At 39.9% G+C, this 14718-nt stretch overlaps 1 protein-coding gene across 2 annotated transcripts in view; it reads left to right on the top strand.

Annotated features, from left to right (window-relative positions):
* The window catches only part of LOC135702955 (ras-GEF domain-containing family member 1B-like), a 113658-nt gene extending 105841 nt beyond the window's left edge, over window positions 1–7817 (top strand). For both annotated transcript variants that reach the window (XM_065224040.1, XM_065224032.1), the window contains exon 7: window positions 6241–7817. In XM_065224040.1, coding sequence (XP_065080112.1) covers window positions 6241–6487 — 247 coding nt within the window. In that variant the 3' untranslated portion in view covers window positions 6488–7817. The remainder of the gene's footprint in view (window positions 1–6240) is intronic.
* Window positions 7818–14718: the final 6901 nt, after the last annotated feature.

Here is a 14718-nt window from a genome sequence, read left to right on the forward strand (position 1 = left end):
TGTACAATGTACATAGTTGAGTGGTGGCTTGTTATCATCCTAAAGCACTTTCCCAAAAGGTATAATTGATGATAAACGAGCTGACGAAGCTGATGTCGGATTGATTTCGAATTGCCAGTATATGGCGGCACGTTTATAGGTGCTTTTTACTGCTGGGAAACCTTTACTCAGCTTTTTTATCCCAAAAAGTGACAGCCGGACCAGAAAAATATGGCAACAGGCTTCTTCCAAGCTTTCGTACAGACTAAAGAGCCTGAATTTATAAAGAGACGACATCTTATCCATTTGACAGGTCTTCTGCTCGATTGGAATGACTTTTCCTATGACTTTGACAGAGAATCGATTGTTCCAATTTTTACATATCGCCTCTTTATAAATTTAGGCTCTTTAGTACAGACTTTTTAGTGACTGGCTTGAAAAAAGTGACCAAGTCACTAAAAAGTGACTCACTACCAGCCCTGGGCTTATATCATGAAATATAGGCTGTCTTGCAATGAACACTCATACATAGGATTTCCAGTGAAAACTAGATGTATGAGTGCTCATTGCAAGATATCCTATATTACATGATATAAGCCATAGTCTGTACGGGGTATTAGATGCAGCAACGTCTACAGAACTCCTCTCCATTCGCCTGCTTAGCAACGGACAGTCTCCATTCGGTTTTCCTTAAATCAGTTTGCTTACATTCATATTTTAGTCCGTTTTTACTGGATCGATGTCCACATCAATCTCGATTCGAGCAGGAAACTAAATTTTACGGAAAATATTTTAGCAGAATTTTTGCCATCATTTAAGAATCTGTGAGATTTTAATCAAGCGTTAAATACAGAACTCACTTGTTTTATTAAAAATAATAATTTATTTTAAACGTTGTCATTTTTAATAGAGTTGTAGCGATCGGACTTTATTTTTACTTTCAATAGAAAAACAACCACGTTCGCGCGTTGATAGCTGCGTAGCAAAGATTGACAGCTTGAGTTCTTTTTCTTCGACGACGACCCGATGGAAGCCAGGCTGACCAGTGTTGCCGGGCGATGCCACAGGGCCCCTCCAGTTACACCAAAAATCTTACGCGATGTCCAGATTGTGTAACTTTCGTACGATGATCATCTTGAGGATATTTCTGCAAATCCGGATTACAAGTGAAAGCCGCTTTTATTCGGTCGACTGAAATGCGCTGCTGTTTTCCAGAAATAAGTACGTCGAAGAACTTATCATCTCGTCTTATTACCTTGAATGGACCTTCATAAGGATGCTGCAACGGTCGCTTCACAGAATCTACTCGTACATGTTTTCAAATTGGCGTTGACAAAAACTTGTCGTTCTCCATGACGTTTAATATCGTGCGGTTTTATATTGTCGAACGTACGGTGAAGCATTTGGGCAAACTCCGATCGGTCGATATCTCCAGGTACAGACTGAAAGAATTCACCAGGAATCCGTAAAGCCTGACCGTAAACCATATCCGCAACCGAGCACTGCAGGTCGTCCCCCGATGCTTTCAATGTTCGGTGAAAATGTTCTACGATGCCGTTCGCTTGTGGGTGATAGGCATTCGTACGAATATGGTGAACACCTAACATTCGCGTTAACTCCCGAAAGAGATCGGACTCAAATTGCCGTCCCTGGTCGGTTGTCAGGTTTTCTGGGACTCCAAATCTTGCTATCCATGTTGAGTACAGTGCTTGAGCCACAGATGCTGCAGTCATATCGACAAGTGGAACCGCTTCGGGCCATCTGGTAAAACGGTCAATCATGGTCAGTAGGTAGCGGTATCCTTGTGACGGCGGCAAAGGACCAACCAGATCAATATGAAGGTGTTGGAAACGAGCCTTCGGTAGGTCAAATTTTCCTAACGGAGAGACGGTATGTCGATGCACCTTCGACCGTTGGCAGTCGACGCAGTGTTTGACAAACTCATTTATTTCACGGTTCATAGCTGGCCAAACGAATCGCTCGGAGATTAACTTCCTGCTGCCTCGTGCTCCTGGGTGAGAAATTCCGTGTAGGCATTCCATGATGGTTCTCCGTTGAGTACTTGGAACGAAAGGTCGTGGTTTTCCGGTCGAGACGTCACAGTAGATCGGTTGAGAACAACCACTCATCCGTTTTGCTTCAAATTTCAGCGAAGTAGATTTGGATTGCATCAACTGCTGAAGCTCCGCGTCGTTTTTCTGCTTTCGTCCGATTTCTTCATAGTCCACCGAAGTAGGCGCTAGTATACTCTCCACACGAGACAATGCATCGGCGACGTAATTTTCACTTCCACTGACATGTTGTATATCCGTAGTAAATTCCGAGATGAAACGTAGGTATCGTTCTTCATGCGGTAGCCTAGAGCTGGAATTGGTTGTTAGCGCGTATGTTAGTGAAGATCGTGAAGTTGCGTCCTTCAAGGAAGTGCCGAAAATATTTCACAGACATTTTCATCGCAGTCAGTTCACGGCCAAAAGTAGAGTATTTCGTTTGGGACATCGAAAATTTTTCGGAATAAAATCCGAGTGGTTCCCAATTCTGACCATTTAGCTGCTGCAAGACAGCCCCCGCAGCAATATTTGAGGCATCGATCATCAGAGCTAATGGTTTCGACGAGTCAGGATAGTGAAGCAGTGCTGTCTCCGCTAATGATTTTTTACAACGCTCGAAGCTTGATGAAGCTGCATTTGTCCACTGTAGTTTACGTATGTCGTTTTTCCTGTTCCCGGGAATAAGCTTCTGCAACTCAGCTTGGATGTCGGATGCATGACGAACGAAGCGTTTGTAGCCGTTGGCGAGTGCCAGAAAGCGACGGAGTTCCTTGACTGTTGTCGGTTTCTCGTAGTCCATAATGACTTGGACGCGTGACGGGAGCGGCCGCACTCCATCACTGCTGATCAGGTATCCTAAAAATTCCACTTCCTTTTGGGCAAACACGCTCTTACCCAAATTTAGAACGAGTCCGTGCTGGCGTAGGCGGTCAAACACTATGCGTAGATGCTCCTGGTGTTGAGCAAGGGATTCAGAAGCGATGCATATGTCATCTATAAAGACAACAACGAAATCAAGATCACCAAAGATTCAGTTCATGTAGCGCTGGAACGTCTGACTTGCGTTACATAACCCAAATTGCATGCGGGTGAACTCAAACAAGCCAAACGATGTGATGACCGCCGTTTTGGGAATGTCTGCTTCCTCCACCGCAACCTGATGATACGCTCGCTCCAGATCAAGAGTTGCGAAAACGGACTTACCATGAAGCGAATGCAGCAAATCGTGGATGTGCGGTACCGGATAACGGTCAAGTGTAGTGATATGATTTAAGCGACGGTAGTCACCAACGAAACGCCATTTCCCGTTCTTTTTCAGCACACAATGCAAAGGACTTGCCCAACTGCTACTCGATGGTCTGCATATTCCTAGGTCACACATAAGGCGAAACTCTTCCTTAGCAGCTTTAACTTTGTTCGGATGCATTCGTCGAACTTTAGACGCCACGGGTGGTCCACGAGTAACTATGTGATGGGTTACGTCACACTGCGTGACAGAACGAAGCGTCGATGGCAGAGTTATTTCCCGGTACTCCATTAACAAATCGTGGAACGGATGATCGGCACCAACAAGTGTTACACTGTGCAGAGCAGCATTCATCATACCTCCAGAAGACTTCAATCCTGTCTGGCCATCTATCAGTTTTTGGTTTTTCAAATCGACGAGTATGCCGAAGTGCGCCAAAAAATCAGCACCGATTATTGGCATCGTCACTTCAGCAACGAGAAAATTCCAGGTGAATCTTCGTCTCAATCCTAGGTCAACAGGAATAAATTTCGTTCCAAATGTCCGAATTCTACTTCCGTTGGCTGCGTGGAGCTGTTGTATAACGGTACCGTTCAATCGATCTCTCCTGGAGGCAGGCAATATTGTGACGTCCGATCCAGTGTCGATTAGAAAGCGTGTATTGTTCGTCCTGTCAAAAATTACCATTCGGCGACTTTCCGACACTCCGGCCACCACCGCCGATTATGGTGGGGAGGATGCTAGTTTTTTGAGCTCCATGAACACGGTTCTCGGCACCGCTGAGCATCGTTTCCATATTTCCTATGGTACCAGCACAGTCCGGATCGTGATGACGAACGAGAACCACTTCGGTTTCGCGAAAACGAACGGCCTCGCTCAGGGTTGGGAGCCTTCAGGCGTCGGATTTCCGCTGTGAGAAGTTCGATCTGCTCTGCTAGCTTCCTTTCACCACTGTTGCTGTACGTTGGTTCGTGTGCACCATGGCAACTGCGGAGGACTGACCGTTGGAGGCGTCGGTGATCTTGTCTGCCATTTCAGCCAACTTCTCGATGGTACCATCGTGGCATGTGAGAATTGGTTGAATGTTTGCCGGGAGGCGTTGAATGAAAATCATTTTGAGCAGATTGTTATCCACGCCCAAACCCGTCGACAACACTCTCATCTTTGCTAACAGATGCGTTGGGCGCATATCGCCAAGATCGTGGGCCCCCAGCAGCTGTTCGAAGCGGCTTTGAGCAGACAGGGCGAAGCGAGCAATTAGGCGATCTTTCACTGTTTTGTATTTATTTTCCGCTGGAGGAGCAGCTACCAAATCGGCTATGTGACATATAACCGATTGATCCACTTTGGCCACGATGTGGTAAAACTTGGTTTCATCATTGACGATTTTCGCAAAGTGGAATTGCGCTTCCGATTGCGCAAACCACATAGCCGGATCAGTTTTCCAAAAATCCGGTAGTTTTACCGCGACAGATGCTGCTGCGTTGCTCCCGTTATCGTCCGGCATTTTGAGGTTAGTTTCGGCTTTGAGATCGAATATCGGCGAATAACCGTGAAATCGGACCGAAACTTTTAGATTCGCGACGTCGCGGGTCACCAATGTAGCGATCGGACACGGAATAAAGAACGATTAGTTACGAAATACTTAAAATCTTTATTTTTACTTTCAATAGAAAAACAACCACGTTCGCGCGTTGATAGTTGCGTAGCAAAGATTGACAGCTTGAGTTCTTTTTCTTCGACGACGACCCGATGGAAGCCAGGCTGACCAGTGTTGCCGGGCGATGCCACAGAGTCAAGAAAATCGATTTTTTTTTTTCAAAAGATTAGCCACGCAGAGGCTCCCAAAGGCTTGCCTTCCAGTGATCGCTACGCGCCTTATCGTTTCGTTCCAGTATGGTCGTTATCCAGAACCGATGTGCCAAGCCATCCATGGTCGCTTGATTTTTGCGTGATGATGGTTTGTTCTCCCAGCAATTGGCGCGATTCGTGGATAATTTACTTCCTCCTCATCTGTGCTCTATCGTACATGGTACGGAACACCTTCCGTTTGAAAACACAAAGGGCGCGTTTGTCCTCCACGAGCATATACCAGGTCTTGTGGCCGTAAAGGACTACAGGTCTAATCAGCGTCAACTTCGAGCGGCAGCGTATTTAATTCGCCCGCAGGGTCCTCCAGAGTCTAAAATAGGCACATTTTCCTGCCACAATGTGTTTTCGAATTTCTCTGCTGATATTATTATCAGCAGTCACCAGTGAGCCTAAATACACGAACTCGTCGGCCACTTAGATTTCGTCACCGTCAATCTGAACTCATAGCGGTGCCGGTAGTGTATTGGTAAGCGTGATTACCTCTCACCCCAGCAAGCCTGGGTTCAATCCCAGTCGGCGCCGTTGACAAATTCCGTATGAAGACAGTCCTCTTTCATTTAAGTCGTGAAAAAAAATTTATCTCGGTACGTTCTCTCGCTCTCTCTCTCTCTCTTAGATCTGTCGGTTACTCGGAGAGGATTAAAAACTGCACTGGTAGTGTGTAACACCTACAAGTTTTACATAGCTGCCCGTATCTAACCTCTTTTTCATAGCCCAGGCTCTCCATCGTTTTTCGTCCAGTCCAGGCTGAGTACTGGCAATTTGACACAGTTCACATTGTTTATTCCTAATTAACGCTAATAATTAAACACGAAAGGGAAAGACTTCTGGAACCCGTCGAGAGCAAACGAAATTCCGAGCTGTTGAAAACACAAGCGGTCTCGAAAAACACCAACTGATGCAGAGTGATTGCAGTGCCAAAGGGTGCCATGATTTTCATCCAAAATTAAGTTAAAATCACTCAACCATTCACTTCACGGAGAGAACAAGATGGTTGAGTACTTTTAACTTACAATTGAGTTGTATTTGTACTACCAAGTCTGGAACATAGTTTAACCGATCAGTAATTGTTTTTTTTACCTTATTTTACAGACTACCAAATGGCCATATCAATTTTGAAAAGTTCTGGCAACTTGCCAAACAGGTCAACGAGTTCATCGGTTGGAAGCAGGTCAACTGTCCTTACGAAAAAAACAGCAAGATCATCATGTTCCTACAGACCAACAGTATTTTAAATGAAAACACATTGGCAATGGCATCGTTTGATTGTGAACCACCGGAAAATAGCAGCGAGAAGGACCGCTACAAAACGTTGAAGCACGAACACTTCAACAACTAATTTTAACGAAATTCAATTGTTTCGCTACAAAACAACACCTTCAGTTTCACGCAATCTTTACACTCTACTGATGCAAAACTGTAGATTTCTACAAAACAAAAACAAAAACAGATCTAATAACACAAAAACACCCTACATTCAAATACACAAAGAGAGGAAATCTCATATTTGACACTGCATTTATTGATAAAAGATTTTTAGATACTTTATACAATATGAGGAATCTGTTTTTTTTTAGAAATAAGTATCCTCCTAGATAGCCATGTTCCCGACGCATGCGATAACGCTGCGACATAATGAAAGCTAATGGAAGAATATTGAATCAGTAATTAAGTGTGGTACGGGGTAACGTACGTAGCTCTACAAAAAAAAACTCTATAAGATAATCACTTTTTGTTTCGATTCACCCAGTGAAATTGTAGGAAACTTTCAAACGTATTTCAGAAATATGAAGAAAGGCTGAAAGGACTTCATGTTGCAGCAAATCATTGTGATTAGTTTTATTTGTTTACCATCGCGCGCTAGGCACTTAAGTATTTATTTCGTTGTTGTTTTTTTTTAATAATTTCAAAGATTTTATTTCACTTTGTTTTATTTTTCTTCTAGTACGTTTGATTTATTTATAAATGTAAGTATGTCTCGTCAATGTTCATTGTATAGGTTTAGTTCTAGGTTGAGGAGTATTCATTTATTAGATCCAACTAAGTCACATCAGTCTCTTGCATTGCACGCTAGAGACATACACAAGTATGACATAAATATGAACAACAGAAGAAGGCTGTCTTGATCAAATTGAATGATTTGAGCTGAAAGTAGAGAGTGGAATATTGAAATTAAAAATTTCTACTTTTTCAGAAACCTAGTAAAGTTTTTCATTTGATCAAATATAATTGCACAAATATAAATTGTTAAAATTGCGTTATTTTCACACAAAGATTTCTCATTAACTATCAAAATCAAAGATACGGTACCATTTTATGAACAATTTCACTCATTCAACTGCTATACATTGAAATAATCTATACAATTAGAAAGTGATTATGGATAGTCAAAATTAAAACGTAGGGCTGAGTGATATTATCGCCAGTATTTCCTTTCAAGTATGATGCTCACTTGCCGCAACACTCGAACTCGTAAAAACAAACATCAAAATAATCACTAACGATAAAAAAGTGAACAATTATTTGTAGATGATCTTACAGCCACTGTATTTTACGCATACTGCTCTTACATCATATATAACGGATATTGATTACAAAATACATATACTCTAAAACAAAAGTATGCAAGTATCATGAATAAAAAGTATTGAATACGCATCTGACTCCGATCGGCAGTTTTTCATTTCCTAAGAAATGCCATAGCGATCCTTTAGCTTACCTAAAACGACTCCATTATGTTTAGTCTGCGCAGCATTAATATCTTTGAGCGAGTTTTGTTCCAGGGTTTTGTCGCTACATAAGAGACAATGTGCCCGGGCTGATTCTTTTCGCAGAATCAAATCCTGCCTAATATCCTCTGCTAGGGTTGCTTTATCCGTCTGCTTCTGGAGGCCTGAAGCAAATCCCTGGTGTTGTGCCAATTTGAAAGCCATCAGGAAACCAGATCGATAACCCCGGTTGAAATCCTCCTGATAGAGCGTTTCACGACCATCGGCAAGGCCATCCGCATAGCCATGCTATATATTACAAGAAGAAATAGAAAAACTTGAATTGAACTACTTGTATTCCAAAAATGGGTTTTAAGGTGCAATTTGCTTTGAAGCATTGTCGAAAAATACCAGTTTTTTTCGACGCATCATTTTACATCGCAAAAAAAAACTCACTTAATTTTGTGTAAACTAGCCAAAGGAAAGTAATAAGGAGAGCTATTCGCAATCTGAATACATCATTATGATTAGCCGCATCGAAATTAAATGGAAGCAGCTTTTACTACGTTTATGACACAATACATTATACTCCGAAGAGTTAAATAAATGATGTTTATTTCAGTTATTTGCCATGCCCGTATTTTTTTCCAATTTTTTTTTATTCTTTAAAGACTAACAGTTTAATGGTGTACTGTAAAATCTCAGAAGAATTGTTCTTCTTCTTCTTCTTCTTCTTCTTCTTCTTCTTCTTCTTCTTCTTCTTCTTCTTCACATATTCGCTTATTGCATATTACCAAATATATTATATTAACAATATGATCCACTCTTTCGCTTGGCTGGCGAACCAAATTTTTAGCGATGAAAGCACCTCTGTGGCCAAAAAGGCTACCAATGTATTAGTTTATCGTCACGAGGAGTAAACCAAATGAAAATTTGTTTAATATTTCAAATGAACGTATTTCAGCATATTATTTTATTTGATGACAACACTGACATGTCAGACAAATTTTAAAGTAATAAACACAATGTAATTAATGAAAATAATTTGACTCTTACTTTTATAATAAGTGCTATATTCGCACCCCTCGATTGTAAATAAAATAATTGTTGCTGACCTTTTTTAACGCTAGATGGTGCGTGAAGCGGGTCGCCATTGCAATATTTGAAAAAGGCATGAATGGATCATATTTTTAATATGATATATTTGATATTACTTTATTGCGTGCTCTCAACTTAGTGTTCTAGATGCAATTCCATAGTTATTAATTGAGAGCTTTTGATGCCTGTACCATTTTTGAATTGGTAGGGGAAATGCCCCTAATTTGGGCCCATACATAAATTCAGCAATTGACTAAACTTTCAATCGGGACCAAAAATATCCATTAGTACCGTCCCAATGACGCGTTCATCTAGATAAAATTGATAAATAGCAGATTCTTAGCGATGGGCCCAATCTTAGATCCATAGGCCAACATTAGAGCTATTTCCCCTATTTTAATTATTAATAAATATTTGAACGGTATTTTCATTAACACGCAGTCAAATCGATGAATGCGCGCCCCTCGCCCTAAACGGTAATTAGCATTCTTTTCCATAAATAAAACATCAATTTGAATTGTCCAGATGACGCATTAAGCCTGGTACGCAGCTGAAAAGAAAACGGAAAAGTAGTTTTTGAGAAATATTCCCAAAAGTAAATTTGACAGCTATAAAGAGGTGTCTTTTGCTAAATTTTGAGATCATAGGGGGTGTCGTCTAATTTTAAAATTAACAATTATTAGTGTTTATGTTGTTAAAATGCATCCAAAACATCAGTTTTGCAATAATCGCCAACATTACCTAACGGAATAATTGATCAGCTCATTTTTCGCAAGGAAAGCACAGAGAACAGACATGGAGGCTCGAACAAAATTTCTCTAAAAACTTGTGTAAAGATTCCTATTCAACTTAAGCGCCACTAACGGTGACTTTCCCACTTAAAAACCCTCTTTGACAACATGATGGCGCTGGTGTTGCACAAATTACACTAGACACTAAGTGCTAGTAGCGCCAAGTGGCAATTTTCAACAGAAAATTTATCGATACTAGCGCCAAATTGGTCGAAAGTGGAAAATTTATAGAGAAAATCAGGAGATGCTAACACCACGTAACGGCGACGTTCCCACTTATTTTACACAAGTTTCTGACCGAACTTCAACGTCTGTTCTCTGTGAGGAAAGTGAAATTACACTCAGAATGCGCCACCTTCATGTCGATCACGATACCAATGTAATCGATCTTTTCTTTACCGATTTCTTTAGAACTGCGTACTGGGTCAAGAAATCCTAAAGGAAAGTAATTTCTTTAGCATAGACGAGTGCACGGATGGATTTGAGTTCAATCACTCGACAAAAAGTGACACAACAGCGGGGCCCTGTTTACTAAAAATGAACACATATGTCGAGTGAGTGAACTCAAATCTATCCGTGCACTCGTCAATTCCGTAGCACGTAGCACGTAGAAACGTCATTACTTTTCAGCTGCGTACACTCAAAAAATTGTACACGTCATCATCATGTGTCTCACACTTAATTTTGCGCTTATTGTGAAACACATCAATTTCATGCGTGAATCTTATGCTATGAACCATGCCGGAACACTATGGATTTGAATTGTGACACACTTGGATTCTATTTGCCTCATATGGTGATATCAATAGCTTTGCACATCATAGTTCAATATTCTGCAATATTCTACTTTATCCGACTTCTACTTTACCGACTTTAAAAATGAATCGACAAATATATAAACAAATTTCAGAGGCCAGAGCTTTCACATATCTTTTTAATGGGTCTGATTTGGGATTCGATCATGGACTGTTGGGGTGTGCTGCTGTCGGAGTCTTCATTCGATCTCACTGTGCCACGGATGTTCTCATATATGAGGCGGGTTGATAGGATAAAGTCACACCTCTTGTTTTCGATGTTTACCTTTCTGAGCAAGCAATTCACATCGTATTGAAATGCAAAACATTTTAAATCCATCTGTTTTGAACAGTAGTGTGATTCAATGTGCAATACACTTGAATAGATAGTGAAAGATTTTCAACATTTCAAAGTTTGAAACACTAGAAATTAACGTTTATAACACATTGAACTAAGGTGAAATACACTTAAAGTAAATGTGATTGTGCATTTAAAAAATCAAGTGTTTAAACACTTCGATCAAACGTGTGGAATTTTTTGAGTGTACCAGGCTTTATTCGGGATTACTACACTGATAAAATTTCAAAGATTGTTTTTATGTGTCCCACACATTAATTTTTGCAATGTGATCAGCAAATGATGTTTATGTGAAACAACACTAAATCGGTAGAGTGGCCGAGTGAACCGAAGTTCTATTCGTGCTCTGCCACCCCAATAATGAAAAAAAATATTATATGATATTGCTGATTGCATCTGAAACTGGACTGTCCCAAAAATGCAAAAAGTGTGATAAAAGTGCACGTTTCCGTCAAATCGTTTTGATGTATTCGGAGCACTTATTGCTTGCATCATAAGGGATAAGTGCACCCAAGACACCAAGACGATTAGACGTAAACTTGCAGTTTTATCACACTTTTTAGTAAGTGAAAACGCGCTTATTAGTCCAATTTGGTGTGAAATGCGCAATAAATTGATACACTACATTTTCAGGCAACGTTTACTGAATCAGCTTTAAGTTAGCCTTTTTTTTACTGAATCAGCTATAAGTTAGCCTAAACCTAAACTGGAGATATAAAATTTTGTATACAAGCTCCTGAAATATCCTGGAGTCGTATGGCTTGGGTCTCTGGAACTATGTCAATTAAACAAGGTCTGGTCCAACCGGCTTATTGGTATTACTGAAATGTGTAAATGATAAGTGATGATCGTATTTCATCGTAATGTTTATCTTTTTACACAAACCAGCGGTTTTCTGTGGACGTCACGTCTGCTGTTCACAGTATGTAATGTTGTGCAGACGTGACGTCGTCATTTACTTGCTTAGCAATGTTTACAAGATTTTTGCTTCTAACACCAAACTGGCTGTTGATCCAGACCTTGCATGATTTACATCGTCCCTGCAATAGATTTTTGTTATTTTTAGATTGTTTAATAAAGTGTACTAATCAAAACAAACAAAAAATGTAATTAATTTTCAACGGTTATTCTTTACCTACACAGCAAAAAAAATGTAAAATCGATCAATGTAATTCAAGCTGATGTATGAAATAATGATTTAATAGCATAAAGCAGATACAATATTACATCAATGGATGCAATTTTGTTCGCAAAATCGATGCAAATCTTACAACGTTATATTACACGACCAATAGATTGACCTGGTTGCAGCAGTTTGGATGTAATATTTTACAACTTTTTTTTCTGTGTTGCTCTGTACCGGCTAGCTTATACTGAATCAGTTTATAATAGTACGTTCAGACTGCAGAGTTATAACATAGAGGTAACTCTGCCCCGTAACGTGGGTAGATCACCTTTTCGTGGTACGTTACGGGATGTAAGATCTACCACCGATTCCTAGTCCTGACTACTTCAAACTAGGGGAACAGAATTTTTCAGTAATCCAAGGAACACATCTTAGTCCTTGTTACTTTTTATGCCTTGTTGATAGTGACAAGACTCGGCTTTGTCTACCGAGGATGATCTTGAAACAAGGAAAAAAATGATTTAGTTGTCTTCATCTATGTGATTCCTAATCTTCTATTCGTTGTTCCCTAGTTTGAAGTGGTTAAGACTAGGGTTCTGATGCATGGTCATTATCGGTGTCATACCTTAATTTTGTTGCTAAGGAATCCAATTTTGACTGACAAAGGGGCGCGCCAATGGAGGATGTAACACTCCGAAGGGTATAAATAGCGGGACCTTTCAATTAGAGTCGGATCCTTGCGATAAATGCAAGAGTGACAACTGTAAAAAAAATCGAATACTTCATCATTCGAATCGAATACTTCATCATCGACATGCACTAAACTAAGGACACGGGATATACTACAATAGATCAATTTACTGGTCGCAGTAGTGTTAGGTCCCGAACAGAGGAAAAAAAAAGACCAAAAGGTCCCGAAGATACGTGCTCAACTTTTTTGCTCAGCTCTGGTACTATCTTCGGTCCCAAGCTAATCGATGCACCCCTCGAAACATAAGACAATCCATGAACCCTTCATATTATCTGTCAAACTTTCATAGCAAATCATGTTGTTGGTTATAACATGTTATAGCGCTATCTTGATGGTGGTTTCTGTGTTGCAATTATTTGACAACCGTTATAACATGTTATAACCTGTTATAACTGATCAGTCTGGCCAGCGCTTAAGTAAGCCTAAACCCAAGCTGGAGAAGTAAAATTTTGTATACAAGCTCCTGAAGTTGTCGGAAAACAATACCACAGGTTATGCAGCGAAAACACCGAAAAAACGAACAAACTACCGGAGTATACTTTCGGAATCGCGTAGTGGAATAAAATATGGTAAAACCACAAACGAAGTGACAGACGGAGCGGCTCGAAAACTTTGGTGACTAACCTGCTATTTCAATTTTTCAGTGTACCACATGGTAACACCACTATTACTGGATTGTACCACATGGCAACACTACTACTGGATTGTACTTGCATTTTCACCAAATGTATTAGAATGTTTTGTTTCTATCTCTTTCACTCTACTCAAAACTGAAATGCATAAAAAAATGACAAAATGACACACTCTTTGCACACTGTCAAAGAATCATTATACACAAAATCAACTTTGTTCAAATCAAAACAAAAAAACTAACCCATCTGGTGGATGATGGCACAAGCTTCCAAGAAAATTCTATCACAAACGAAGTGACAGACGGAGCGGCTCGAAAACTTTGGTGACTAACCTGCTATTTCAATTTTTCAGTGTACCACATGGCAACACCACTACTACTGGATTGTACCACATGGCAACACTACTACTGGATTGTACTAGCATTTTCACCAAATGTATTAGAATGTTTTGGTTCTATCTCTTTCACTCTATTCAAAACTGAAATGCATAAAAAAATGACAAAATGATACGCAGTCTTTGCCACAAACGAAGTGACAGACGACTAACTGGCAAAGAAATCCATTTAAATAATGTGGTTCACTGTAATAGAATTTTCTTGGAAGCTTGTGCCATCATCCACCAGATGGGTTAGTTTTTTTGTTTTGATTTGAACAAAGTTGATTTTGTGTACAATGATTCTTTGACAGTGCACGGTGTTTCGCGAAAACCCATTAATGGGTATAAAAATACCCATTTCCGCTAAAAGTGCCCCTCCTCATTTAATGGGTAAACTATGGTTTACTCATAAATGGGTAAATGGGTGGTCTGTCAATAAATGGGTGTTTTTTCACCCATTTTCTTATATTGTGTTTACCGTAAAATGGGTGAAAAAATACCCATTTTTACAAATGGAGGATGCAAGCGCTCGTTGATGTAAAAATATTTTTAAAACATTGAAAATAAATGCAGGTGTTCCGCTCAAATTTTTCACGAAACATTATAATACATATTATCCATTGTATTGACTTATCCGTAAGCCTCTCCAACGTTTTGGATTCTAACATTTTCCGGAGATCGTTGCTGCGGACAGTAACTGTTTACATCGAGGTTTGCATTCCCAATGAGCCGGTGACGGAAATGAGACGATAAAATTTCGAAGTGTTTTTTCACCCATTAATGGGTAAAAAATATACCCATTATTCAACCGTGAACTGATTCTTTAAATGGGTATTTTTTCACCCATTTTATGATTTCAAAATTCCCCCATTTTTTGACAGCTGAATACATGGTTTGAAAATGGGTATTTTTTTACCCATTAATGGGTTTTCACGA

This window comes from Ochlerotatus camptorhynchus, unplaced genomic scaffold (genome assembly GCF_037179485.1).
Source record: "Ochlerotatus camptorhynchus isolate MF236.1 unplaced genomic scaffold, CSIRO-AGI_Acam_v1.1 ptg000019l, whole genome shotgun sequence".
Classification (NCBI taxonomy): Eukaryota; Metazoa; Arthropoda; class Insecta; order Diptera; family Culicidae; genus Ochlerotatus; species Ochlerotatus camptorhynchus.